We start from the raw sequence: 22,664 nt of genomic DNA on the forward strand, positions 1-22,664 counted from the left end.
TCAAGGTAGGGCAGAAGGATCCTAGAAAAAGTCATCTCCTGCTGAAATACTGTATAGAGTGGGCAGAACTGAGGAAAAAGCTGCTAGTCTCTCTTTTCTTTAGCAATTTTTAAGGGTACTAGAAAATCAGCAACTATGATCTAAATTTGCAGTCTGAATTTCAAAGTCAATTTTCTTCCCCTTACTTATTGCAGGAATGGTATTAGAAATTTTCAACTTCTTGGAAGATCATCGCTGAGAAAAATTTCAAATGCTCTCTCTGCACATCTTTGCCATTGCCCCCCTTGAAAGAGTAAATAATAATAATTTAGGGAAGACTTCTAAATATTCTTTTATTTTTGAGTACTATTTTTTGAGCACAGCTCAAACAAGTGGGTTTTTTTCTTGGTTTGTTTTATCACCAATGATCAAAATGATGAACTCTTCTGGAGACAGAGGACTCTTTCACCAACAGATTCCATAATGCTTTTGAACTTGATCTGAGGTGTCTAAACTGTTTTCCAACTAAATTCAAATGAAAGGGGGCTGGGCTGTGAGTCCTGGGGGCAAGGGATAGAGAAGAGAGCACCCTGACAGCACTGTCATGGCACTGCTTAGAACAATACTAGGTTCAGCCCACCACTCTTGAAAGGAGAGAGGCAAAGCAAGTGTAGTTACATTGACTCTCAGACACCCTCACAGGAGAAAGGATTCTGTTCCTCCAAGAATTTCTTCCTACGTATAGAAGAGGACATCCCTTACTGTCTTGCCTGTTGTGATCAAAATTTGCCTGTTAGACAAGGGTATGGGTTTCAGAAGGTGTTGTGAAAAATCAATCCCATTTTATAAAAAATGAGCCACATATCCTGACAACAGGTTTCATTCATCAGCTAATTTCTAATTTTGGAGAAAACTGACATTTGTGGGTGTAAGCATCCATACTAGTACTCAACCACTTCCTCCTCACTCCCTCCACAAAGTGATATTAACCCTCTTCTCTGCTAATAAAAATTAAGTTTATTTGTGTGTAGTGTGGTGTCTGGTGTGTGTGTAGGGCATAGCATAAATGCAGTATGTGTGATAAGCGTATGCTGTGTAATATGTGTGGGTGTTGTACCTGTGGTATAAGTGTGTGTTTGTGGTGTGCGTAGTGTCGTGGTATTCGTGTGTTTGCAGAATGTGCAGTATGCATTGTGTTTGTGTCTGTGTGTGTAAGAGGAGTGAGAGATAGAGATACAAACCAACAAGACCCTCTAATCCAGGATATCATGGGATGTGCTAAAGTAACTTCAGAAGTCCTCGTGCTGAAATTTCGGAGCAGTACTTTCGGGGACACTTGGAAATGGGCTCAGATAGGAAGGGAGATGGGTCAGGAAGGATGGGAAACTGGTGCCTCAATCGGCTTCTTTTATTGATCTCTCATCCCCCAGTGAGCAAGCACCCTCCCGGGGGAACCATCCTCCCTGCCTTGCCTCCAGGTATCCGCCCGCAGGCGTCTCCAGCCCGAATCTCCGAGCGCAGACCTGGGTACACAGCGCTGCAGAAGTCATCTCAAGAAGTCGCCGAAGGGCAGGGCCGAGCTCAGCAGGGCCCTAGAGGGTCTCTAGGGGAAACTGAGGAGGGCCTGGAGAGGGGGCGGTGGGGGCAGAACATAGGGCAGGAGAGGGGATGCCGGAGCGACTCTTGAATCAGCGGTCATGTCCGACAGCCAAACGACTCGCTTGTGGCACTGGTGACAGAGGGGAAAGTTTCTGGCTAAGATTTTCAAGAAGAAATCGTTTGTCTTTGGGACTGGGGGCTCCCCAGGGGAACTCATCTTTGGAAAGGGAGTAGGGAGGTGTGGCGCTCGGTAAGCGCCCAGCCGAGCCTTGCCATCTCCTGGTCCCCTCCTGCTAGCTCCGCCCTGCAGCCCCCGGGGAGCCGTAGCGCTCCACGGGGCCGGGCACGCTTCTGCCCCCACTTCCACTCCGGGATGACAGATAACACACTCGGGGGGTACAACAAGCTGCAGGAGCACCGGACACACAGCAGAGACGAGGGAGGGCAGGGCAGTTTTTCTCGTGGCTTTCTTCGTTTCCTTCCATCCTGGACAGGGTGGGGTAGGACGGGCGCGTTCCCAGTGCCCTCGTAGCACGAGCGATCACTTACCTCCCCGCATGGCCAGCGCCGGGAGGCTTTCCCCGGTGCAGAGCTCGCCGGTCGCCACGCGCCCAGCCCCAGTGCACCCGGCCGGGCTCGCGGGGCACGCCGGGACTTGTAGTCTCCGCCCTCGGGGCGAGGGTCCGAGGGCTGGGTCGGCGAGGAAGCTGAGAGGCCCGGGAGGGAAGGGATGGGGCCGGGGCGCTAAGAAGGTAAAGGGAGGACATTTGCAAGAACTTAAAACTTTCTGGGAGCTGGAGGTGTGAAACACTCCGAGAGAGGTTTTTAAACAGGGAATTTTCAGGCTTAATACCATTTTCTTCCTGTCTTATTCGCACGTGGCAATTCTAATGAAGTTTTGAGCTGGGGTTTGGCAGTTATGACAAGCAGAGATTTCCTCGGGCCAAGTCCACATTAGAGCGTTACTCCTTTTACCCAAACACACAAGTGGCATCCTGTGCTTGGAACACCTATTGTGTGGCTCACTCAGTTGAAGCCCTGGGCATGCAAAGGGAGAGTGAGTAATTGCCCATTACATTTGGAGAGCACTTTACAGTTTACAAAGCACTTTTTACTGACATAGTTCATTTTATTAGAACCAGAAAGCAACACAGATACGCGGAGGAAAACTCAAAAATGCAAGGAGTCTTTTGTATTCGCACTTCCGGAGGTTGGGGGTCCCCCCACCCTTCGTCCTCGCCCTCCCACCCTTCGCCCTCACCGCCCCCACCCCGACCCCCCAGCACAATACTTTTTTTCCTCCACCCCTTTTCTGAGCAGCTAGGAAGAGAGCGTAGGGAGGAGGGCTGTGTCAGATGTGGTGGGCGCAGTGAAAGAGGGAAGCCTGCTGTGAAGGACTTCCTTGAAAGAGCTGATAATAAATCTTTACTAAATATGGAAATAAGTTAAACCAAAAGAAGAACCTATGGACTGGAAGAATGGAGGGGGAAGGAAAAGGCAGGTGGCACAGATGCAGAGACTGACTAGGAGGTAGTGATTAGGCTAGAGACAATATGAGAACGTTGTGTCCAAAAAATTAAAATGAAAATTAAAAAAAAGCAAAATCAGGGATTTTTTAGAAGCCAGGTAGACCTAGAATCTTGCTGTTGTCCCTTTGGAGCTAGTTCTGTGACCTTAGGTAAGTTGTTTAACCTCTCCAAGCCTCTTTTTCATCTTTAAATTTTAAATAATAATAATTCCTACTATGAATAATGAATCATTCCTACCTTGTCATGTGGCTGTGCAGACTAAAAGTGAGAAGCATTTAGTATAATGCCTGGCATATAATGAACACTCAATTAAACATTATAATTGAATGCTTATGATATGCCAAGTACTGTGTGTGTGTGTGTGTGTGTGTGTGTGTGTGTGTGTGTGCGCGCGCGCCCGCGCTTAGTTGCTCAGATCAGATCAGATCAGTTGCTCAGTCATGTCCGACTCTTTGCGACCCCATGAATCGCAGCACGCCAGGCCTCCCTGTCCATCAACAACTCCTGGAGTTCACTCAGACTCACGTCCATCGAGTCAGTGATGCCATCCAGCCATCTCATCCTCTGTCATCCCCTTCCCCTCCTGCCCCCAATCCCTCCCAGCATCAGAGTCTTTTCCAATGAGTCAACTCTTTGCATGAGGTGGCCAAAGTACTGGAGTTTCAGCTTGAGCATCATTCCTTCCAAAGAAATCCCAGCGCTGATCTTCTTCAGAATGGACTGGTTGGATCTCCTGGCAGTCCAAGGGGCTCTCAAGAGTCTTCTCCAACACTACAGTTCAAAAGCATCAATTCTTCAGTGCTCAGCCTTCTTCAGTCATGTCCAACTCTTTGTGTCCCCATGGACTGTAGCTGGTCAGTCTCCTCTGTCCATGGGACTTTCCAGGCAAGAATACTGGAGTGGGTTGCCATTTCCTACTCCAGGGAATCTTCCTGATCCACATCTCCTACATTGCAGGCTAATTCTTTAAAGCAGAGACATTTCTTTTGTCAACAAAGATTTGTCTAGTCAAGGCTATGGTTTTTCCTGTGGTCATGTAGGGATGTGAGAGTTGGACTGTGAAGAATGCTGAGCACCGAAGAATTGATGCTTTTGAACTGTGGTGTTGGAGAAGACTCTTGAGAGTCTCTTGGAGTGCCAGGAAATCCAACCAGTCCATTCTGAAGGAGATCAGCCCTGGGATTTCTTTGGAAGGAATGATGCTAAAGCTGAAACTCCAGTACTTTGGCCACCTCATGCAAAGAGTTGACTCATTGGAAAAGACTCTGATGCTGGGAGGGATTGGGGGCAGGAGGAGAAGGGGACGACAGAGGATGAGATGGCTGGATGGCATCACTGACTTGATGGACGTGAGTCTGAGTGAACTCCGGGAGTTGTTGATGGACAGGGAGGCCTGGGGTACTGTGATTCATGGGGTCGCAAAGAGTCGGACGCAACTGAGCGACTGATCTGATCTGAAGCTGCCAGAGAAGTTCCTAAAGCTAAGTATAAATAATATTATTAATAGATATTAATATTGTCTGGAGAAACTCCTTTTGTGGATGTATCAAAAGATAAATTGGCATAGAAGTACTAGTTAGGAGGCTGTGACAATATTCTAAGTTATAGGTGATGAGAGTTTGAACTAGTGATAAAAAAGGAAGCAAATATGGGGCACCTCAGGGGGCAAATGGACAGAATGGTATGATCAACTGGATTCAGGAGTGAGGAGTAGGAGACAAAGATGGTTGTCCTTTCTAGATTAAGTGGATGATGTCATTCATATAAATAGGTACAACTGATGGAATAACAGGTTTTGTAGGAAGATAACTGATTTTAGACACACATAACTGGAGGCTTTCTGTGTCTCAGTGACAAAGTGGCAGTTGGAAGTGTGACTTTGGATACCATGTGTAGAAACAGAACTCTGAGACTTGGTTGAAGATCACGTGGAGAGGAAAAAGGTCAGAAGAGGAGGGCAAGGGGAGGGGAGGAGTGAGACTATGACACAGGCAGGAACTGGGGAGGGGAAAGGGAAAGATGCAGGAAAGAGAAGTGAGGAGGAGCTTGTCAAAGGCCACTGGACTTACAGATCAAGATCTCTTGGGATGAAAGTACCTCCAGGAGTTGGTTTGGAAATTCACCAGAGTGATTTTGCTTGTTCCGGTGATTGTAGGTAGGGAACTACTGGAACGTAGTTGGTTGGACAATGACACTGGATATCTTGCAATGCCCAGGACAGTCCTGCTCAGCAAAGAATTGTCCCACATCCTGTGTGAATTGATTGTCCCGCTGCTCATTCGTGTAGATGAAAAAGCTGTTTATATTTATGTGAGTCTAGAATCTATTTTATATATAAACATAAACTGTTTTTCACATAGTGAAATGACATTGCCATTCCTGGACTTAGAATCAGCAATACAGTTCATTTTGTGCTATCCATTTCATGAAGATTCTACGGATGGATGCAAGCATCTGACTGCTTCATTGGTTCTTTTAGTTTAGGGATACCTGAGTCATTCCACATTGAATCACATGTTTATATTTTCCTTTCAGTATTTGAATTTTTAAAAAACTACATATGTAGGTAGCTTATGACTTCCCTTTCACAATGTTAGAGGATATTAACCCATATTTCTTGTTAAAGGGTACATTAGGTTTGACAAGGCTGTGAACCATTTTTTTCAGTCAACAGATATCTTTTGAGTGACTGCTGTGTACTAGGCATCATTCTATTAATAGATACTTGAGATACATCAATAAATAAAACATAAAAAGTTTACTGCCTTGTGGAGCTTACATTCTAATGTGTCTGGGGGAGAGATAGACAATAGTTGATAAATATAAACTAAATAAGTAAATTCTATATATTAGAAAGTGACAAATGTTATTAAAAAATAAGCAGGATAAAGCAGCTAGGAGCTCCCAGGTGGCTCTAGTGGTGAAGAATCCACCTGTCAATGCAGGAGACATAAGAGACTTGGGTTGAATCCCTGGGTCTGAAAGATCCCTAGGAGGAGGGCATGGTAGCATGGTAACCCACTCCAGTATTCTTGCCTGGAGAATCCCATGGACAGAGGAGCCCCATGGGCTACAGTCCATAGAGTCGCAGAGTCAGACATGACTGAAGTGACCTAGCATGCACACAAAGGAGACTGAGAATACAGGAGAGAATGTCAGTTGAAATGTTACGTATAGTAAATTTTATTGAGAAAGTGACTTTCAAAGGAAGAATGGGTGTTGGTAAAAGAGTGGCCTTGTGGATTTTTAAGGGAAAAACACTTCAGGGAGAGAGAAGAGTGAGGCATAAAGATAGGAATACCAGACCACCTTTCCTGCCTCCTGTGAAACCTGTATGCAGGTCAAGAAGCAACAGCTAGAACTGGACATGGAACAACAGACTGGTTCAAAATTGGGAAAGGAGTACATCAGGCTGTATACTGTCACCCTGCTTGCTTAATTTTTATGTAGAGTACATCATGCGAAATGCAGGGCTGGATGAAGCAAAGCTGGAGTCAAGATTGCTGGGAGAGCTGTCAATAACTTCAGATATGCAGATGATACCAGTCTTATGGCAGAAAGAGAAGAGGAATTAAAGAGCCTCTTGATGAAGGTGAAAGAGGAGAGTGAAAAAACTGGTTTAAAAAACTAAAAATCTTTAGAAAACATTAAAAAACTAAGATCATGGCATCTGGTCCTATTACTTCACGCAAATAAATGGGGAAACAATGGACACAGTGACAGACTTTATTTTCTTGGGCTCCAAAATAACTGTAGATGGTGACTGCAACCATGAAATTAAAAGACACTTGCTCCTTGGAAGAAAAACTATGACAAACCTAGACAGCATGTTAAAAAGCAGAGACATTACTTTGCCAACAAAAGTCCGTCTAGTCAAAGCTATGGTTTTTCCAGTAGTCATGTATTGATGTGAGAGTTGGATCATAAAGAAAGCTGAGCACCAAATAATTGATACTTTTGAACTGTGGTGCTGGAGAAGGCTCTGGAGAGTCCATTGGATTGCAAGGAGCTCAAAACACTCCATCCTAAAGGAAATCAGTCCTAAATATTCATTGGAAGGACTGATGCTGAAGCTGAAACTCCAATACTTTGGCCACCTGATGCGAAGAGCCAACTCATTTGAAAAGACCCTGATGCTGGGAAAGATTGAAGGCAGGAGGAGAAGGGGCAGCAACAGAGGATGAGATGGTTGGATGGCATCACCAACTCAATGGGCATGAGTTTGAGCAAGCTCCAGGAGATTGTGAGGGATAGGGAGGTCTGGCAATCTGCAGTCCATGGGGTTGCAGAGTCAGACATTACTGAGTGACTGAACAACAGGGTGAGTATGTGTCTGGAGTTTTCAAGACATAGCAAGGATGCCAGTCTATGTGGGTTAGAGAGAGTTGTGGGTGAGAAGCAGGAGAACTGAGGATGACCACTGAGTTGGGACAGGGGTGTAGGGCGGAGGACTTTACAAGCGCTTTGCTTTTCATGCTGAATGGAATGGGAAGCTACTGTAGACTTTTGGGTGGAAGAATAATATGGTCAGGCATATTTTTAAAGGGTTACTCTGGCTTCTCTCTCTAGGATAAATCACAGAACAATGGTGGATAGGCCAGAAGCTATTGCAGTAATGGAGGCAAGAAATAATAGTGGCTTGAACCAGAGTGGTAGCAATGAAAAGTGATGTGAGCGAGGACTCTTGAATTCCAGGACACTGTAGAAGAGTTTCAGGATTGGGGAAGCTGGAAGATCGAGACAGATTAGGGGATGGTTGGAGCTTTGTTGTAATGAGACTTCAGGTGGGAACTGGGAGTCTGCTCTAGGCTTAGGGACAGGAGACAACTGTGTTTATAGAGTGATGGAACTATGAGATGTTTATTCTTGGAAGGAAGGTGGAACAGTTCTTTCCCTAAGAAAGGCAAGAAAGACAATGGAAATAATCAGGAAGATTCTAAAGAAAGAAATGTTTAAAATTTTTATTCATTATGAAAACAAACTATGTGGTAAAAATAAAACAATCAGAAATTAATAATAGAAAGTAAAAATTCCTAATAAATCCATTTCTAGAGTAATTTATATTAAATGTTTGGTATATGTTTTCTACATTTTTTTCTTCTAAGCATATGATTTCTCTTTTTTTTGAAGGTGACCTTTTTCCCTCTGCCTAGATTACTGTAGGATTTTTTCTTCAATCCCTGAAGTTTCAGAAAAAAGCTTTTATTAAATTTTCTTGGAATGTGGTGAACCCTTTCAAAGTGTAATTTCAAGATCTTCTTTATTTCAGAAAATTCTTCTATTATGTAAATTTTTACAGTTCCATTTATTCATTCACATCTTCAAAGACAAGAGTCATTCATATGTCAGTTCTCCATTGTTTCTTGTCCACATTTTTCATCTTACTGGTGATTACTTTCTTTCTAAATCATATTCTGCTAAATTCTGTGTGATTTTTTTTTCAATAACTTATCCTCCAAGTTCGATTGTCTTCAGTTTAAGTTTACTTCTTGGTGTTTTTAGTGTGATTTTCAGTGATACGTCTGATGCTTTTTTTGGGGGGGGGCTTTCAAAAAAATCTTTGAATGACGTCAGTGAGATCTAAATTATTGCTCAAAAATAAAGTGAGTCATTGTCTTGTCCCCTCTCCCTGTTTACCTGTGAATCATCCACTTAAAAAGTAAACTGGAATATAGAATGTTGATGGCTTATAATCTTTGATTAGCCATTCAGTGATGGATCAGCTGAACAACAGGGAAATCTACTGTGGATGACAAAGAAAGAGAGGCAGAGAGAGATAAAAAGGAATTTACTTTTTTTTTCTACCTATTACCTACATTTTTAAACAAAGTATTCAAGTAACTTTTAATAATATAAAAAGTAATTTTAAAAATAATTTAACATCCAAATGTAAATAAAATATCAACACCAGAGGAGAAATAAAAATACAGATAGGTAGATGCAGCATCCTACAAAGTTATTAAAATTAAGTTATGACCGAATCTTTAAGTTTCCTGGCAACCAAAGCAAGAAAAAAATAATCCACATAATTAAATATATGATTCCCATTGACTCTAAAAGAAAACCAATAAGTCAGTGAGATGGAAATATTTTGTCACACTGAGTTCTGAAAAAAAAATTAAATGGAGCAGTGTTCCTAATGACTTTGATTAGTAAGTACAACTGTGTTGCTCTTTAAGCCATTTCTTACAGCATTGCTTAATGAAAACTGAAAACCTGGCATCTAAAATAGTCCAGAGAAAACAAATCCCAGTGGCTCTAAGACAACATAAACCAGGCTTGTTGAAAGATATTCCTCTTTGGAGGAATAAATGGTCTTCCTGGACTGAATTGTGTCCTTGTGAAGGGTATGTTGAAGTCCTAATCCCCAGCATCATAGAATGTGACTTATTTGGAAATAGAGTAATCTCAGGTATAATTAGTTAAGATGAAGTCATCCTGGAGTAGGAGGAGGGCCCTACTTCTGTAAGACTGGTGTTCTCATAAGAAGAAGTAAGACACAGAGAAAGGCCTTCCTGAGTGGCTCATTGGTAGAGAATCTGTCTGTCAATGCAGGAGACTTGGGCTTGATCTCTCGGTCAGAAAGATCCCCTGGAGGAGGTCATGGCAACCTACTCCAGTATTCTTCTCTGGAGAATCCCATGACAGAGGAGCCTGGTGGGCTACAGTCCATGGGGTTACAAAGAGTCGGACATGACTGAGCGACTGAGCACCTAAAGCAAGACACAGAGAAAGGAGAGACTATGTGAAGACACAGAGACACAGAGGGAAAGAGGGTGTTGAAGATGGGAGTTGTGCTGCCTCAAGCCAAGGACCATCTAGGGCTACAAGAAGCTGGGAGGGGCAAGGCAGGAAACTCCTCTAGACACTCCAAAGGGAACTTGACTCTGTTACAACTTGATGTCAGACCCCTGGCCTCCAGATTGTGAAAGAATTTATTTCTCTTGTTTTCATAAAGTTTGTGGTCCTTTATTATGACTGCCTTAAGACACTAATATGATAAACTGTATTTCTTTTAACAATATTTAATTTATTTAATTTATTTAATTGAAGTATAATTGATTTACATTGTGTTAATTTTTGCTGTACAACAAAGTAATTGTTATACATGGATATATATATTCTTTTTCATATTCATTTCCTTTATGTTTTATTGTTGTTGTTGTTCAGTCTCTAAGTCATGTCTGACTCTTTGTGAGCCCATGGACTGCAGCATGTCAGGCCTCCCTGTCCCTCACAATCTCCCAGAGTTTTCCCAAGTTCATGTCCACTGAATCAGTGATCCTATCCAACTGTCTCATCCTGTGTCCCGCTGTTCTCCTTTTACCAACATCAAGGTCTTTTCCAATGAGTTGGCTATTCGTATCAGGTGGCCAAAGTATTAGAGCTTCATTTTCAACATCAGTCTTACCAGTGAGTATTCAGGGTTGACTTCCCTTAGGATTGACTGGTTTGATATTCTTTGGTAAGAAGTCTCAAGAGTCTTCTCCAGCACTACAATTTAAAAGCATTAATTCTTCGGTGCTCAGCCTTCTTTATGGTCCAACTCTCACATCCATTCATGGCTACTGGAAAGACAATTGCTTTGACTATACAGACATTTTTCAGCAAAGTGATGCCTTTGCTTTTTAATAATGCAGTCTAGGTTTGTCATAGCCTTCCTTCCAAGAAGCAAGAGTCTTCTAATTTCAGGGCTGCAGTCACCATCTGCAGTGATTTTGGAGCCCAAGAAGAGAAAATCTGTCACTGCTTCCACTTTTTCCCTTTCTATTTGCCATGAAGTGATGGGACCAGATGCCATGATCTTAGTTTTGTGAACGTTGAGTTTTAAGCCAGATTTTTCACTCTCCTCTTTCACTTTCATCAAGAGGCTCTTTAGTTCCTCTTCACTTTCTGCCATTAGAGTGGTATCATCTGCATATCTGAGGTTGTTGATATTTCTCTCAACAATCTTAAATCCAGTTTGTAACTCATCTAGCCTGGCATTTCACGTGATGTACTCTGCATGTAAGTTAAATAAACAGGGTGACAACATACAGCCTTGTCATACTCCTTTCCCAATTTTGAACCAGTCATTTGTTCCATGTAAGGTGCTAACTGTTGCTTCTTAACCCGCATACGGGATCTCAGGAGACAGGTAAGATGATCTGGTATTCCCATCTCTTTAATAATTTTTCATGGTTTTCTTTTGTGATCAGCACAGTCAAAGGCTTTAGCATAGTCGATGAAACAGATATTAATATTTTTCTGGAATCCCCTTGCTTTTTCTATGATCCAGCTGATGTTTGCAATTTGATTGCAAACAGATCTGGTTCCTCTGCTTTTTCTAAGCCTAGCTTATATATCTGAAAATTCTCAATTCAAGTACTGCTGAAACCTAGCTTGAAGGATTTCGAACATAACCTTACTAGCATGGGAAGTAAGCCCAATTGTCCAGTAGTTTGAACATTCTTTAGCACTGCCCTTCTTTAGAATTGGTATGAAAACTGATCTTTTTTTAGACCTGTGGCCACCTCTGGGTTTTCCAAGTTCCTGACATATTGAGTGCAGCATTTTAACACCATTATCTTTTAGTATTTTAAATTGTTCAGCTGGAATTCTGTCACTTCCACTAGCTTTACTGATAGTAACACTTCCTGAGGCCCACTTGACTTCATTTCCAGGATGTCTGGCTCTAGGTGAGTGACCACACCATCATGGTTATCCAGGTCATCAACACCTTTTTTTGTACAGTTCTTCTATGTATTCTTGCTGCATCTTCTGCCTCTGTTAAGTCTTTACTGTTTCTGTCCTTTATCATGCCCATCCTTGCGTGAAATGTTCCTTTGATATATCCAGTTTTCTTGAAGAGATCTCTAGTCTTTCCCATTCTATTGTTTTTCTCTATTTCTTTGCATTATTCATGGAAGAAGGCCTTCTTATCTCTCCTAGCTTTTCTCCGGATCTCTGCATTCATTGGGTATATCTTTCCCTTTGTCCTTTGCTTTTTACTTCTCTTCTTTTCTCAGCTGTTTGTAAAGCCTCCTCAGACAACGACTCTGCCTCCTTGCATTTCTTTTTCTTTGGGATGGTTTGTTCACTGACTCTTGTACAGTGTTACCTGTGTCCATAGTTCTTCAGGCACTCTGTCTACCAGATCTAATCCCTTGAATCTATTCATCATCTCTACTGTATACCATGAGGGATTTGATTTAGGTCATACCTGAATGGCCTACTGGTTTTCCCCACTTTCTTTTCTTTTAGCCTGAATTTTGCTATAAGGAGCTGATGATAGCTTATTATCAGATCAGATCAGTCGCTCAGTCGTGTCTGACTCTTTGCGACCCCATGAATCGCAGCACGCCAGGCCTCCCTGTCCATCACCAACTCCCGGAGTTCACTCAGACTCACGTCCATCAAGTCAGGGATGCCATCCAGCCATCTCATCCTCTGTCGTCCCCTTCTCCTCCTGCCCCCAATCCCTCCCAGCATCAGAGTCTTTTCCAATGAGTCAACTCTTTGCATGAGGTGGCCAAAGTACTGGAGTTTCAGCTTTAGCATCATTCCTTCCAAAGAAATTCCAGCACTGATCTCCTTCAGAATGGACTGGTTGGATCTCCTTGCAGTCCAAAGGACTCTCAAGAGTCTTCTCCAACACCACACTTCAAAAGCATCAATTCTTCGGCGCTCAGCCTTCTTCACAGTCCAACTCTCACATCCATACATGACCACAGGAAAAACCATAGCCTTGACTAGACGAACCTTTGTTGGCAAAGTAATGTCTCTGCTTTTGAATATGTTACCTAGGTTGGTCATAACTTTCCTTCCAAGGAGTAAGCGTCTTTTAATTTCATGGCTGCAGTCACCATCCGTAGTGATTTTTGAGCCCAGAAAAATGAAGTCTGACACTGTTTCCACTGTTTCCCCATCTATTTCCCATGAAGTGATGGGACCGGATGCCATGATCTTCGTTTTCTGAATGTTGAGCTTGAAGCCAACTTTTTCAGTCTCCACTTTCACTTTCATCAAGAGGCTTTTTAGTTCCTCTTCACTTTCTGCCATAAGGGTGGTGTCATCTTCATATCTGAGGTTATTGATATTTCTTCCGGCAATCTTGATTCCAGCTTGTGTTTCTTCCAGTCCAGCGTTTCTCATGATGTACTCTGCATATAAGTTAAATAAATAGGGTGACAATATACAGCCTTGACGAACTCCTTTTCCTATTTGGAACCAGTCTGTTGTTCCATGTCCAGTTCTAACTGTTGCTTCCTGACCTGCATACAAATTTCTCAAGAGGCAGATCAGGTGGTCTGGTATTCCCATCTCTTGAAGAATTATTATAGGATATTGAATATAGTTCCATGTACTATGAAGTAGGATCTTGTTGTTTATCCATCCTGTATACAATAGTTTGCATCTGCTAATCCCGAACTCCCAGTCTTTTCTTCCCTCACCCACATTCCCACCCTTGACAACTGCAAATCTGTTCTCTCTATCTGTGAATCTGACTGTTTTGTGAAAGTGGAAGTGTTAGTTACTCAGTTGCTTCCGACTCTTTGCAACACCATGGACTGCAGCCCAATGGGCTCCTCTGTCCATGGGATTCTCTAGGCAAGAATACTGGAGTGGATTGCCATTTCCTTCTCCAGGGATCTTCCCCATCCAGGGATCGAACCTGGGTCTCCCACATTGCAGGCAGACTCTTTACCAACTGAGCCATCAGGGAAGCTTGTTTTGTAGGTAAGTTCAACAATAACTGTTTTGTAGATAGATTGTTTTGTAGATAAGTTCAACAATGGTTTATAAATGCTTATTCTCTCAATCAAGTTTTGGTATACGTTGTTTTGTGGCCAGACCACTCAGGATGGCTGTCCCCTTGCTCTTGTGTACCCTGCTCGACAGGTTCCTACTTTACCTGTGCCCTACTCACAAGACTGACCTTCCCTCTCAGTCATGGAGCCTAATCAGTAAATGCTTATACACTTGCTCCTGGCCCCAGATGTTAACTGTTCTAATCTTTAGATTAGAACTATCTCCACATTGATAGTTCATCAAAGGGCAGTGGAGGGTGTGTTCCTCTGCAGGTTTCCCTGGTAACCGGTGAGCCAGCCTATAATTGGTAACTTCTCTCCCCTGCCACTTCAGACATGTAAGATCTGCTATCCATGGAACCATTGATGTCTCTGTTGCTGACTCCAGGCTCTTTGTTTGGTCTTGAAGCTGGGCAAGTACAAGAATTGCGGGCCTGCAGGGTACAACCCAGCAGTTGGACAGTAGAAGGTTTGGTAAGGGACTAATGTAGTTTTTATGTGCTGATACTGAGAATGGATCCGTATACTTTAAATGAAAAACCCCTAAATATGTGTCAGCTAAATATTGCTTGTGAACATTGTCATACCTAAGATTTACATCTGTAATGGCTGGCCATCACACCTGTAGGAAATACCCAGTGTATACATGAAAACAAGTCCAGGATTTTTTGTTTTTAACAGTGTGGGATCTGTTTTGTCACATGAAATCAAAGAACATTGCTATAATTTAGTCTAGAAAGTTTACAAAAGAGGTGATACCTGTCCCTCACTGCAAGAATTGGACTGACACATGATTACAAGCCATAAATCAGTTTTTTAAAAAATGCAGGTTAATTTTAGTACAGTTGATAAGCCAGGATTTATAACAATGGATAGCAGCTCTGCTATCTGTTGAAACTACCCATAATCATTGAAACTCATCATTGGCATACAGTCTCACATTCTCTATAGTAGGAAGGACATATACACAGATTTTCCAAAAATTGTCTTCCTTCCTTCCTTCCTTTATTTCTTCCCATCCAGAGAATTTTATTCCCAGGCAGATGGTATTAAGAAAGCAAAGTTTGTACAATTTCACCCCCTGATCCAAAGGTCAAACTTCTGGATATTCTCCAAAACCCAGCAGCTGTCTAGAAACATGAAAAGGAGGAGGTAGGTCTCTGAGAAATAATTACAGATCCCTGAATTAAAATTGTGATATTTGCAGCAGAACCATGGTTAACTGGAGACAGACTCGGCAACAGGGAAAGACACACTGAACAGCAGACGTGGGGTGACAGTGACTTACCTACAACAATGAACGTTGTTCAGTGAGATGTGGGTCCACAGCGAATGCAATATCTAGGGGCAGGGAAGGATCCAGTGGTAAGTTGCTTATATTGGAAGGTGTCTGCAATTACAGATAATAATAATATTAAGTTAAAATATGTGGAGGAGTTCTCTTACTCTGAAGTGCTGAACATGAGTGATGAAATATATGTCATTGTTTAAATGCATGGATAAATTTTAAAGTAAGTGAGTGTGCTTAATATGTTAAAATAAATTATAAAGGAAATTAAAATGTGAAGATGGAGAAAGAGACTATATCAAAGTATCTATCATATTTTTAAAAGAACAAAATAAAACTTCTAGAAATGAAAAATGAAATGATTAAAATTAAAAGGCTAATGGAAGAATTAACAGCAGAAGATCCTGCAACTGAAAAGACAATGGGAGGCGGGTGGTAAGTATGGATTGGAGGACATTTCACAGAATGCATCACAGAGAGATAATTTCTGGATAATTGCTAGACAGAGATGTTAAGAATTATGGAGGATAGAGTGAGAAGGTTCAGAATGCCTCTAACCAGAATTTCAAGAGGAGATAATAGAGGAAAAGACAAGGCAATATGTGAAAACACATCAATGAGACATTTTTACAATTGATGAAAGATAGTAACCACAGATTCTAACACCCAAAGGATCCCCAGTGAGATAAATTTAAGCAGACACACACACACCTAAACACACTGTTGTAAAACTTCAGAATGTCTAAGACAAAGTGAAGCTATGAAAATTAGTCAAAGAAAAAAATATAGATTACCAGTAAAGAAATGAAAATAAGACAGCTAAATTCTCAGCAACAGAGGTGGAAAAGACAAGATTGTAGGAAAATATTTTTAAATGTTCTGAGGGATAGCATCACTCATATAGAATTATTTCCTTAGTGGTTCAGATGGTAAAGAATTTACCTGTAATGAAGGAGACCTGAGTTCAATCCTTGGGTTGGGAAGATCCCCTGGAGAAGGGAATGGTAACCCATTCCAGTATTCTTGCCTGGAGAATTCTAGGGATAGAGGAGCCTAGTGGGCCACAGTCCATGGGGTCGCAAAGAGTTGGACATGACTGAGCGACTAACACCTTCACTTTCACCCCTTAAAACTATAGGCCAGATTAAGTTAGATTATGCTATGGTAACAAATTAACTCTGAAACCTCTGTGGCTTAACACAGAAGTTTCTGGCTCATATTATGCATCCAGTATAGGTCAGAGGACTTTCTGCTTCACACACTCACTCAGGGCCTCAGGCTGACATAAGCTCTGCTTTCTGTAGTGGCATCACTCAGAGCTACACAACATACAACATCATTCATTTCAGGAGGGAAAGAGGGACATGGAGGAGCACAGGTTCTATCTGCTTTTGTCTGGAAGTGAAACACGTCACTTCTAGTCACAGTCCTTTGGTCAGAATGAGTCTCAAAGTCCCAAAGTAATTGCTAGAGATTGGTAAATGAAGAGAACTGTGTGGATACTTGAGAAATACTAATTTTCTCTGCCACAACTATTTTTCAAGATGGGGATGAAATAGAGGTAGTTTAGGAAAACAAACACTGAGAAAGTTTAACATCACTGAACTCTTAATAAAGGAACCTCTTAGGACATCTTCAAGAAGGGAAACAATCTGAGAAAGTCTGAGCAAAAAAACTGAAGTTAGTAAAGGAAAAAAGCAAAGTGTTGGGTAAATATAAAGGTTAAGTAAAATTTAAGGTACTCTGGAAGAAGATCAAGGGTAATAGACATTTGTCTTATCAGATGATGAGACGTATTACAAAGGTATTGCACTGAAGACACTGTGATATAAGCATGCTGCTGCTGCTGCTGCTAAGTCACTTCAGTCGTGTCCGACTCTGTGTGACCCCATAGACGGCAGCCCACCAGGCTCTCCTGCCCCTGGGATTCTCCAGGCAAGAACACTGGAGTGGGTTGCCATTTCCTTATCCAATGCATGAAAGTGAAAAAGTGAAAGTGAAGTTGCTCAGTTGTGTCCAACTCTTAGTGACTCCATGGACTGCAGCCCACCAGGCTCCTCTATCCATGGGATTTTCCAGGCAAGAGTACTGGAGTGGGGTGCCATTGCCTTCTCTGATATAAGCATAGGGAGAGATAAATGGATGCAAAGTATATTAGAGAGCCCTGAAACAGACCTGGCATATGAGAGAACTTAATATATGATGGAAGTGGCCTTGCAGATAAGTGTAATTGGCATTGCGATAATGGGTTATCCACTTGGGGGAAAAACGCAATGCACTTGGATCTTTGCCTCACATCATATAAAAAACATCTACTTCAGGTGGATTGAAGGCATAAATATGAAAGGAAAAAAAAAACCTTAAAATTTTTAGTTGATAACGTAGGAGACTTTATGCCAGCAGGATAAAAAATTTTCTTAGAAAGATACAAAAATATAATTTATAAAGAAAAATATTGCCTGGATGGGAGGGAGTTTGTGGGACAATGGATATTTGTATATGTATGGCTGAGTTCCTTTGCTGTCTATCTGAAACTATCACAACATTGTTAATTAGCTATACTCCAATATAAAAAGTTTTAAAAAATAAAATTAAAATATTGAAGAAATTTTAATTAATTTTATTATTTAGAAACTTAGCTACATCAGAACATAATACAAATGAGAAGATACTTGCAGCATATTTAACTGACAAAGTAGTAATATCCAGAAGAAGACTATCCAAATCTCAAGAAAAAAACCTCACAATCAAATGGATAAAAACAGGCATTTCACAGAAGAGGAAACCCATATGGCTAAAAAATTAAAATATTCAACCTCAATATTAGAAAAATAGAAATTCAAATCCTGAGATGCAGTCATCCCCAATGGTTTGGCAAAATTTTAATAGTTTGAAGAAGTGTGTTGTGAGGTATGGAACAGTCAGAACTCTTATTTTGCTGGAATGTAAATTAGTCTAATTATTTTGGAAAATAATTTGACATTATCATATAAAATGAAAGATCCATAAACTAGTATTCAGCAATTCAATATCTAGGTTTATACTGTGGTAGACAGAATGTAACACCCTCCACCCCAGGATATCTGTCCACATCCTCATCCCCAGAACCTGTGAATATGTTAGGTCACATGGCGAAGGAGAATTAAGTGTGCAGATACGATTAAGGTTGCCAATCAGTTGATATCAAAATAAAGAGATTATCCTAGATTATCCAGGTGAGCCCAATAATCACAAGGAAACTTAACAGTGGAAGATGAGGCAGAAGAGTCAAACCAGAAGAAAGTGATCAGTCATTGTGGATTTTGAAGGGTCTGTAAGCCAAGGAATGTGAACAGTCTCTGTCTGCTGCTGCTGCTGTTGCTGCTAAGTCCCTTCAGTTGTGTCCGACTCTGCGGGACCCCATGGACTGCAGCCCACCAGACTCCGCCATCCATGGGATTCTCCAGGCAAGAGTACTGGAGTGGGTTGCCATTGCCTTATCCGCAAACAGTCTCTAGAGGCTAGAAAAGTCTAGAACTTCCAGAAAGTAATGCAGCCCTGCTTTTATCCTAAAGAGACCCATTTCAGACCTCCAGATCATTAGGGTAATACATTTCTGTTGTTCAAAGCCACTGAACATCTAAATTAGAGATAATTTGTTACTATAGCCATAGGAAACTGGTACAGTAGTCTAGAGTAACTTTTGTGCAATGGCAGCAGGAGATAGATGGCAAACTTTATATAGCAGCATTGTTCAAAGTCATGAACAATTGGAAATAATCCAGATCTTCATGGTTAGGAGAGTAGATCCATAAATACTGTGGAATATATATATCAGTGAAATGAGTAAACCACAGGCATATATCAACATGATATTGAATGAAAAAGCACGTGACAGACAGATACATAAGTTAGAATGTCATTTATATAAAATTAAAAAAATTAAAAGTCCAATATGTTGCTTAAATATACATAGTAAAATACATACTGTCTAAGTAAAAGCAAAGGAATTATAAATACAAATCAGCGTTAATGGTTGCCTCTGGTGGTGAAGGTGGGACTTGCAGATTGGTGAAGAACATACACTTCATCATTCAGGCTTCTGTAACAAAACACCATAAATTGGATAGCTTATAAACAACATACATTTATTTTTAACAGTTCTGGAGGCTGGAAGTTCAAGTTCAATGTGCTGGCAAATTTGGTATCTTGTTTACAGGCAGCCGTCTTTTCGCTATGTTCTCACATGGCAGAAGAGACAGGAAGCCTCTTTCAGTTCAGTTCAGTTCAGTCGCTCAGTCGTGTCTGACTCTTTGCGACCCCATGAATCGCAGCACGCCAGGCCATGCTACCATCACCAACTCTCGGAGTTCACTCAAACTTACATCCATCGAGTCAGTGATGCCATCCAGCCATCTCATCCTCTGTCGTCCCTTTTTCTTCCTGCCCCCAATCCCTCCCAGCATCAGAGTCTTTTCCAGTGAGTCAACTCTTCACATGAGGTGGACAAAGTCCTGGAGTTTCAGCTTCAGCATCATTCCCTCCAAAGAAATCCCAGGGCTGATCTCCTTCAGAATGGACTGGTTGGATCTCCTTGCAGTCCAAGGGACTCTCAAGAGTCTTCTCCAACACCACAGTTCAAAAGCATCAATTCTCCAGCGCTCAGCTTTTTTCACAGTCGAACTCTCACATCCATACATGACCACTGGAAAAACCATAGCCTTGACTAGACGGACCTTTGTTGGCAAAGTAATGTCTCTGCTTTTCAATATGCTATCTAGGTTGGTCATAACTTTCCTTCCAAGGAGTAAGTGTCTTTAAATTTCATGGCTGCATTCACCATCTGCAGTGATTTTGGAGCCCCAAAAAATAAAGTCTGACACTGTTTCCACCGTTTCCCCATCTATTTCCCATGAAGTGATGGGACCAGATGCCATGATCTTCGTTTTCTGAATGTTGAGCTTTAAGCCAACTTTTTCAGTCTCCACTTTCACCTTCATCAAGAGGCTTTTGAGTTCCTCTTCACTTTCTGCCATAACGGTGGTGTCATCTGCATATCTGAGGTTATTGATATTTCTCCCAGCAATCTTGATTCCAGCTTGTGTTTCATCCAGCCCAGCATTTCTCATGATGTACTCTGCATATAAGTTAAATAAGAAGAGTGACAATATACAGCCTTGACATACTCCCTTTCCTATTTGGAACCAGTCTGTTGTTCCATGTCCAGTTGCTTCCTGACCTGCATACAGGTTTCTCAAGAGGCAGGTCATGTGCTCTGGTATTCCCATCTCTTTCAGAATTGTCCACAGTTTATTGTGATCCACACAGTCAAAGGCTTTGGCATAGTCAATAAAGCAGAAATAGATGTTTTCTGGAACTCTCTTGCTTTTTCGATGATCCAGCAGATGTTGGCAGTTTGATCTCTGGTTCCTCTGCCTTTTCTAAAACCAGCTTGAACATTAGGAAGTTCATGGTTCACGTATTATTGAAGCCTGGCTTGGAGAATTTTGAGCATTACTTTACTAGCGTGTGAGATGAGTGCAATTGTGTGGTAGTTTGAGCATTCTTTGGCATTGCCTTTCTTTGGGATTGGAATGAAAACTGACCTTTTCCAGTCCTGTGGCCACTGCTGAGTTTTCCAAATTTGCTGGCATATTGAGTGCAGCACTTTCACAGCATCATCTTCCAGGATTTGAAAGAGCTCAACTGGAATTCCATCACCTCCACTAGCTTTGTTCGTAGTGATGCTTTCTAAGGCCCACTTGATTTCACATTCCAGGATGTCTGGCTCTAGGTCAGTGATCACACCATCGTGATTATCTGGGTCATGAAGATCTTTTTTGTACAGTTCTTCTGTATATTCTTGCCACCTCTTCTTAATATCTTCTGCTTCTGTTAGGTCCATGCCATTTCTGTCCTTTATCGAGCCCATCTTTGCATGAAATATTCCCTTGGTATCTCTAATTTTCCTGAAGAGATCTCCAGTCTTTTCCATTCTGTTGTTTTCTTCTATTTCTTTGCATTGATCACTGAGGAAGGCTTTCTTATCTCTTCTTGCTATTCTTTGGAACTCTGCATTCAGATGCTTATATCTTTCCTTTTCTCTTTTGCTTTTCGCTTCTCTTCTTTTAACAGCTATTTGTAAGGCTTCCTCAGACAGCCATTTTGCTTTTTTGCATTTCTTTTCCACGGAGATGGTCTTGATGCCTGTCTCCTGTACAATGTCAGGAAGCCTCTTTACAAGTACTCTAATCCCTTCCAAGAGGGTTCACCATCATGACACCTTCCAAAGGGCCTACCTCCCATATACCATCACTTTGGGAGTTAGAATTTCAACAGATGAATTTTGCAGAAGGGACACAAACATTCAGACCATAGCAGGCACACGGGGAGCTTCAGTGGCACTGGCAGTGTTCTAGAGTCCTGATTTCACTGGGTTTGTCATGATGCCTTGTAACATACATTTTGTATGTGTTGGTTTGTAAGCACTATTTACTATATTAAGAAATAGATGGGAATAAAGAATTCCTAAGTATGACAGAATATAGATTTTGTCCTATGGTGCTTGAAATAATTAACTGAGGTGTCTGAGGCATTACAATCTGCTTGATGCTCAAGTGAGTATTAGAAATACTACTCTTACATAAACTGAGTAAGTGGGAGTTTTGTGGCTCATGTGGCTTAACTGGCAGCTGATTTTTGTCCATAGGGTCACAGCCAAGAAGTCGAGTGAAGGTGACCAGTTCACAGAGAGAACTGGGAGACCAAACAGCCTTCCTAGCACCAACTCCACCCCTAATTATTGGTCAACACTAATGCGTGCTTGCTCTGTCCAGGCACTTTTCTAACCATGTACAATTCACACAGCTACTCTTTGAAGCAGGTACTATTATTATTTCTATTTTACAAATGGTCAAAATGAGACCCAAAGATACCCTGCTCAAGACTACCCAGCTAGGAAGTGGCAGAAACTTGTTTCAAACACAGACAGATTGAGTCCAGAGCCTATACTCTTATTCACCACTGTATACTGCATCTCAACTTTATTGTCATAAGATTTACACTGAGGCAAGGTCCCCTGGAGGAGGGCATGGCAACCCTCTCCAGTATTCTTGCCTGGAGAATTCCATGGACAGAGGAGCCTGGTGGGCTACAGTCCATGGGATCACGAAGAGTTTGACATGACCAAAATGATTTAGCACACACACACCATGCCCTAAATTAAAATGCCAGTTCATGTGACATAGTTGCTCTGAAGTAGGTCTTGAAATGAGCACTGGAATTTGCATTGTCAGGTGGCACTTAAGCATTTACCACTAGTTTGACTTCTGTCCAATTTACCCTCCCACAAACACGATCATACTTCTGTACTTAAAATTCTTGTGTGTTTCTCCCTGGCATCAGGACTCCAGTTCAACCCTCCTGGCTCAGCATACAGGCCTTCATTCTCTGGCCCCTGACCATCCTTTTCGGGTCACAACCATTCCCTTAACCCTTTCT

General features: G+C 41.7%; 1 protein-coding gene across 1 annotated transcript in view; it reads right to left on the reverse strand.

Moving 5' to 3' along the window:
* The window catches only part of SAMD13 (sterile alpha motif domain containing 13), a 53,037-nt gene extending 50,860 nt beyond the window's left edge, over window positions 1–2,177 (reverse strand). The window contains exon 1 of the mRNA XM_055586915.1: window positions 2,128–2,177. Coding sequence (XP_055442890.1) covers window positions 2,128–2,137 — 10 coding nt within the window. The 5' untranslated portion in view covers window positions 2,138–2,177. The remainder of the gene's footprint in view (window positions 1–2,127) is intronic.
* Between the last annotated feature and the right edge of the window lie 20,487 nt (window positions 2,178–22,664).

The sequence above is a fragment of the Bubalus kerabau genome, chromosome 6 (genome assembly GCF_029407905.1).
Source record: "Bubalus kerabau isolate K-KA32 ecotype Philippines breed swamp buffalo chromosome 6, PCC_UOA_SB_1v2, whole genome shotgun sequence".
In the NCBI taxonomy this organism is placed as follows: Eukaryota; Metazoa; Chordata; class Mammalia; order Artiodactyla; family Bovidae; genus Bubalus; species Bubalus kerabau.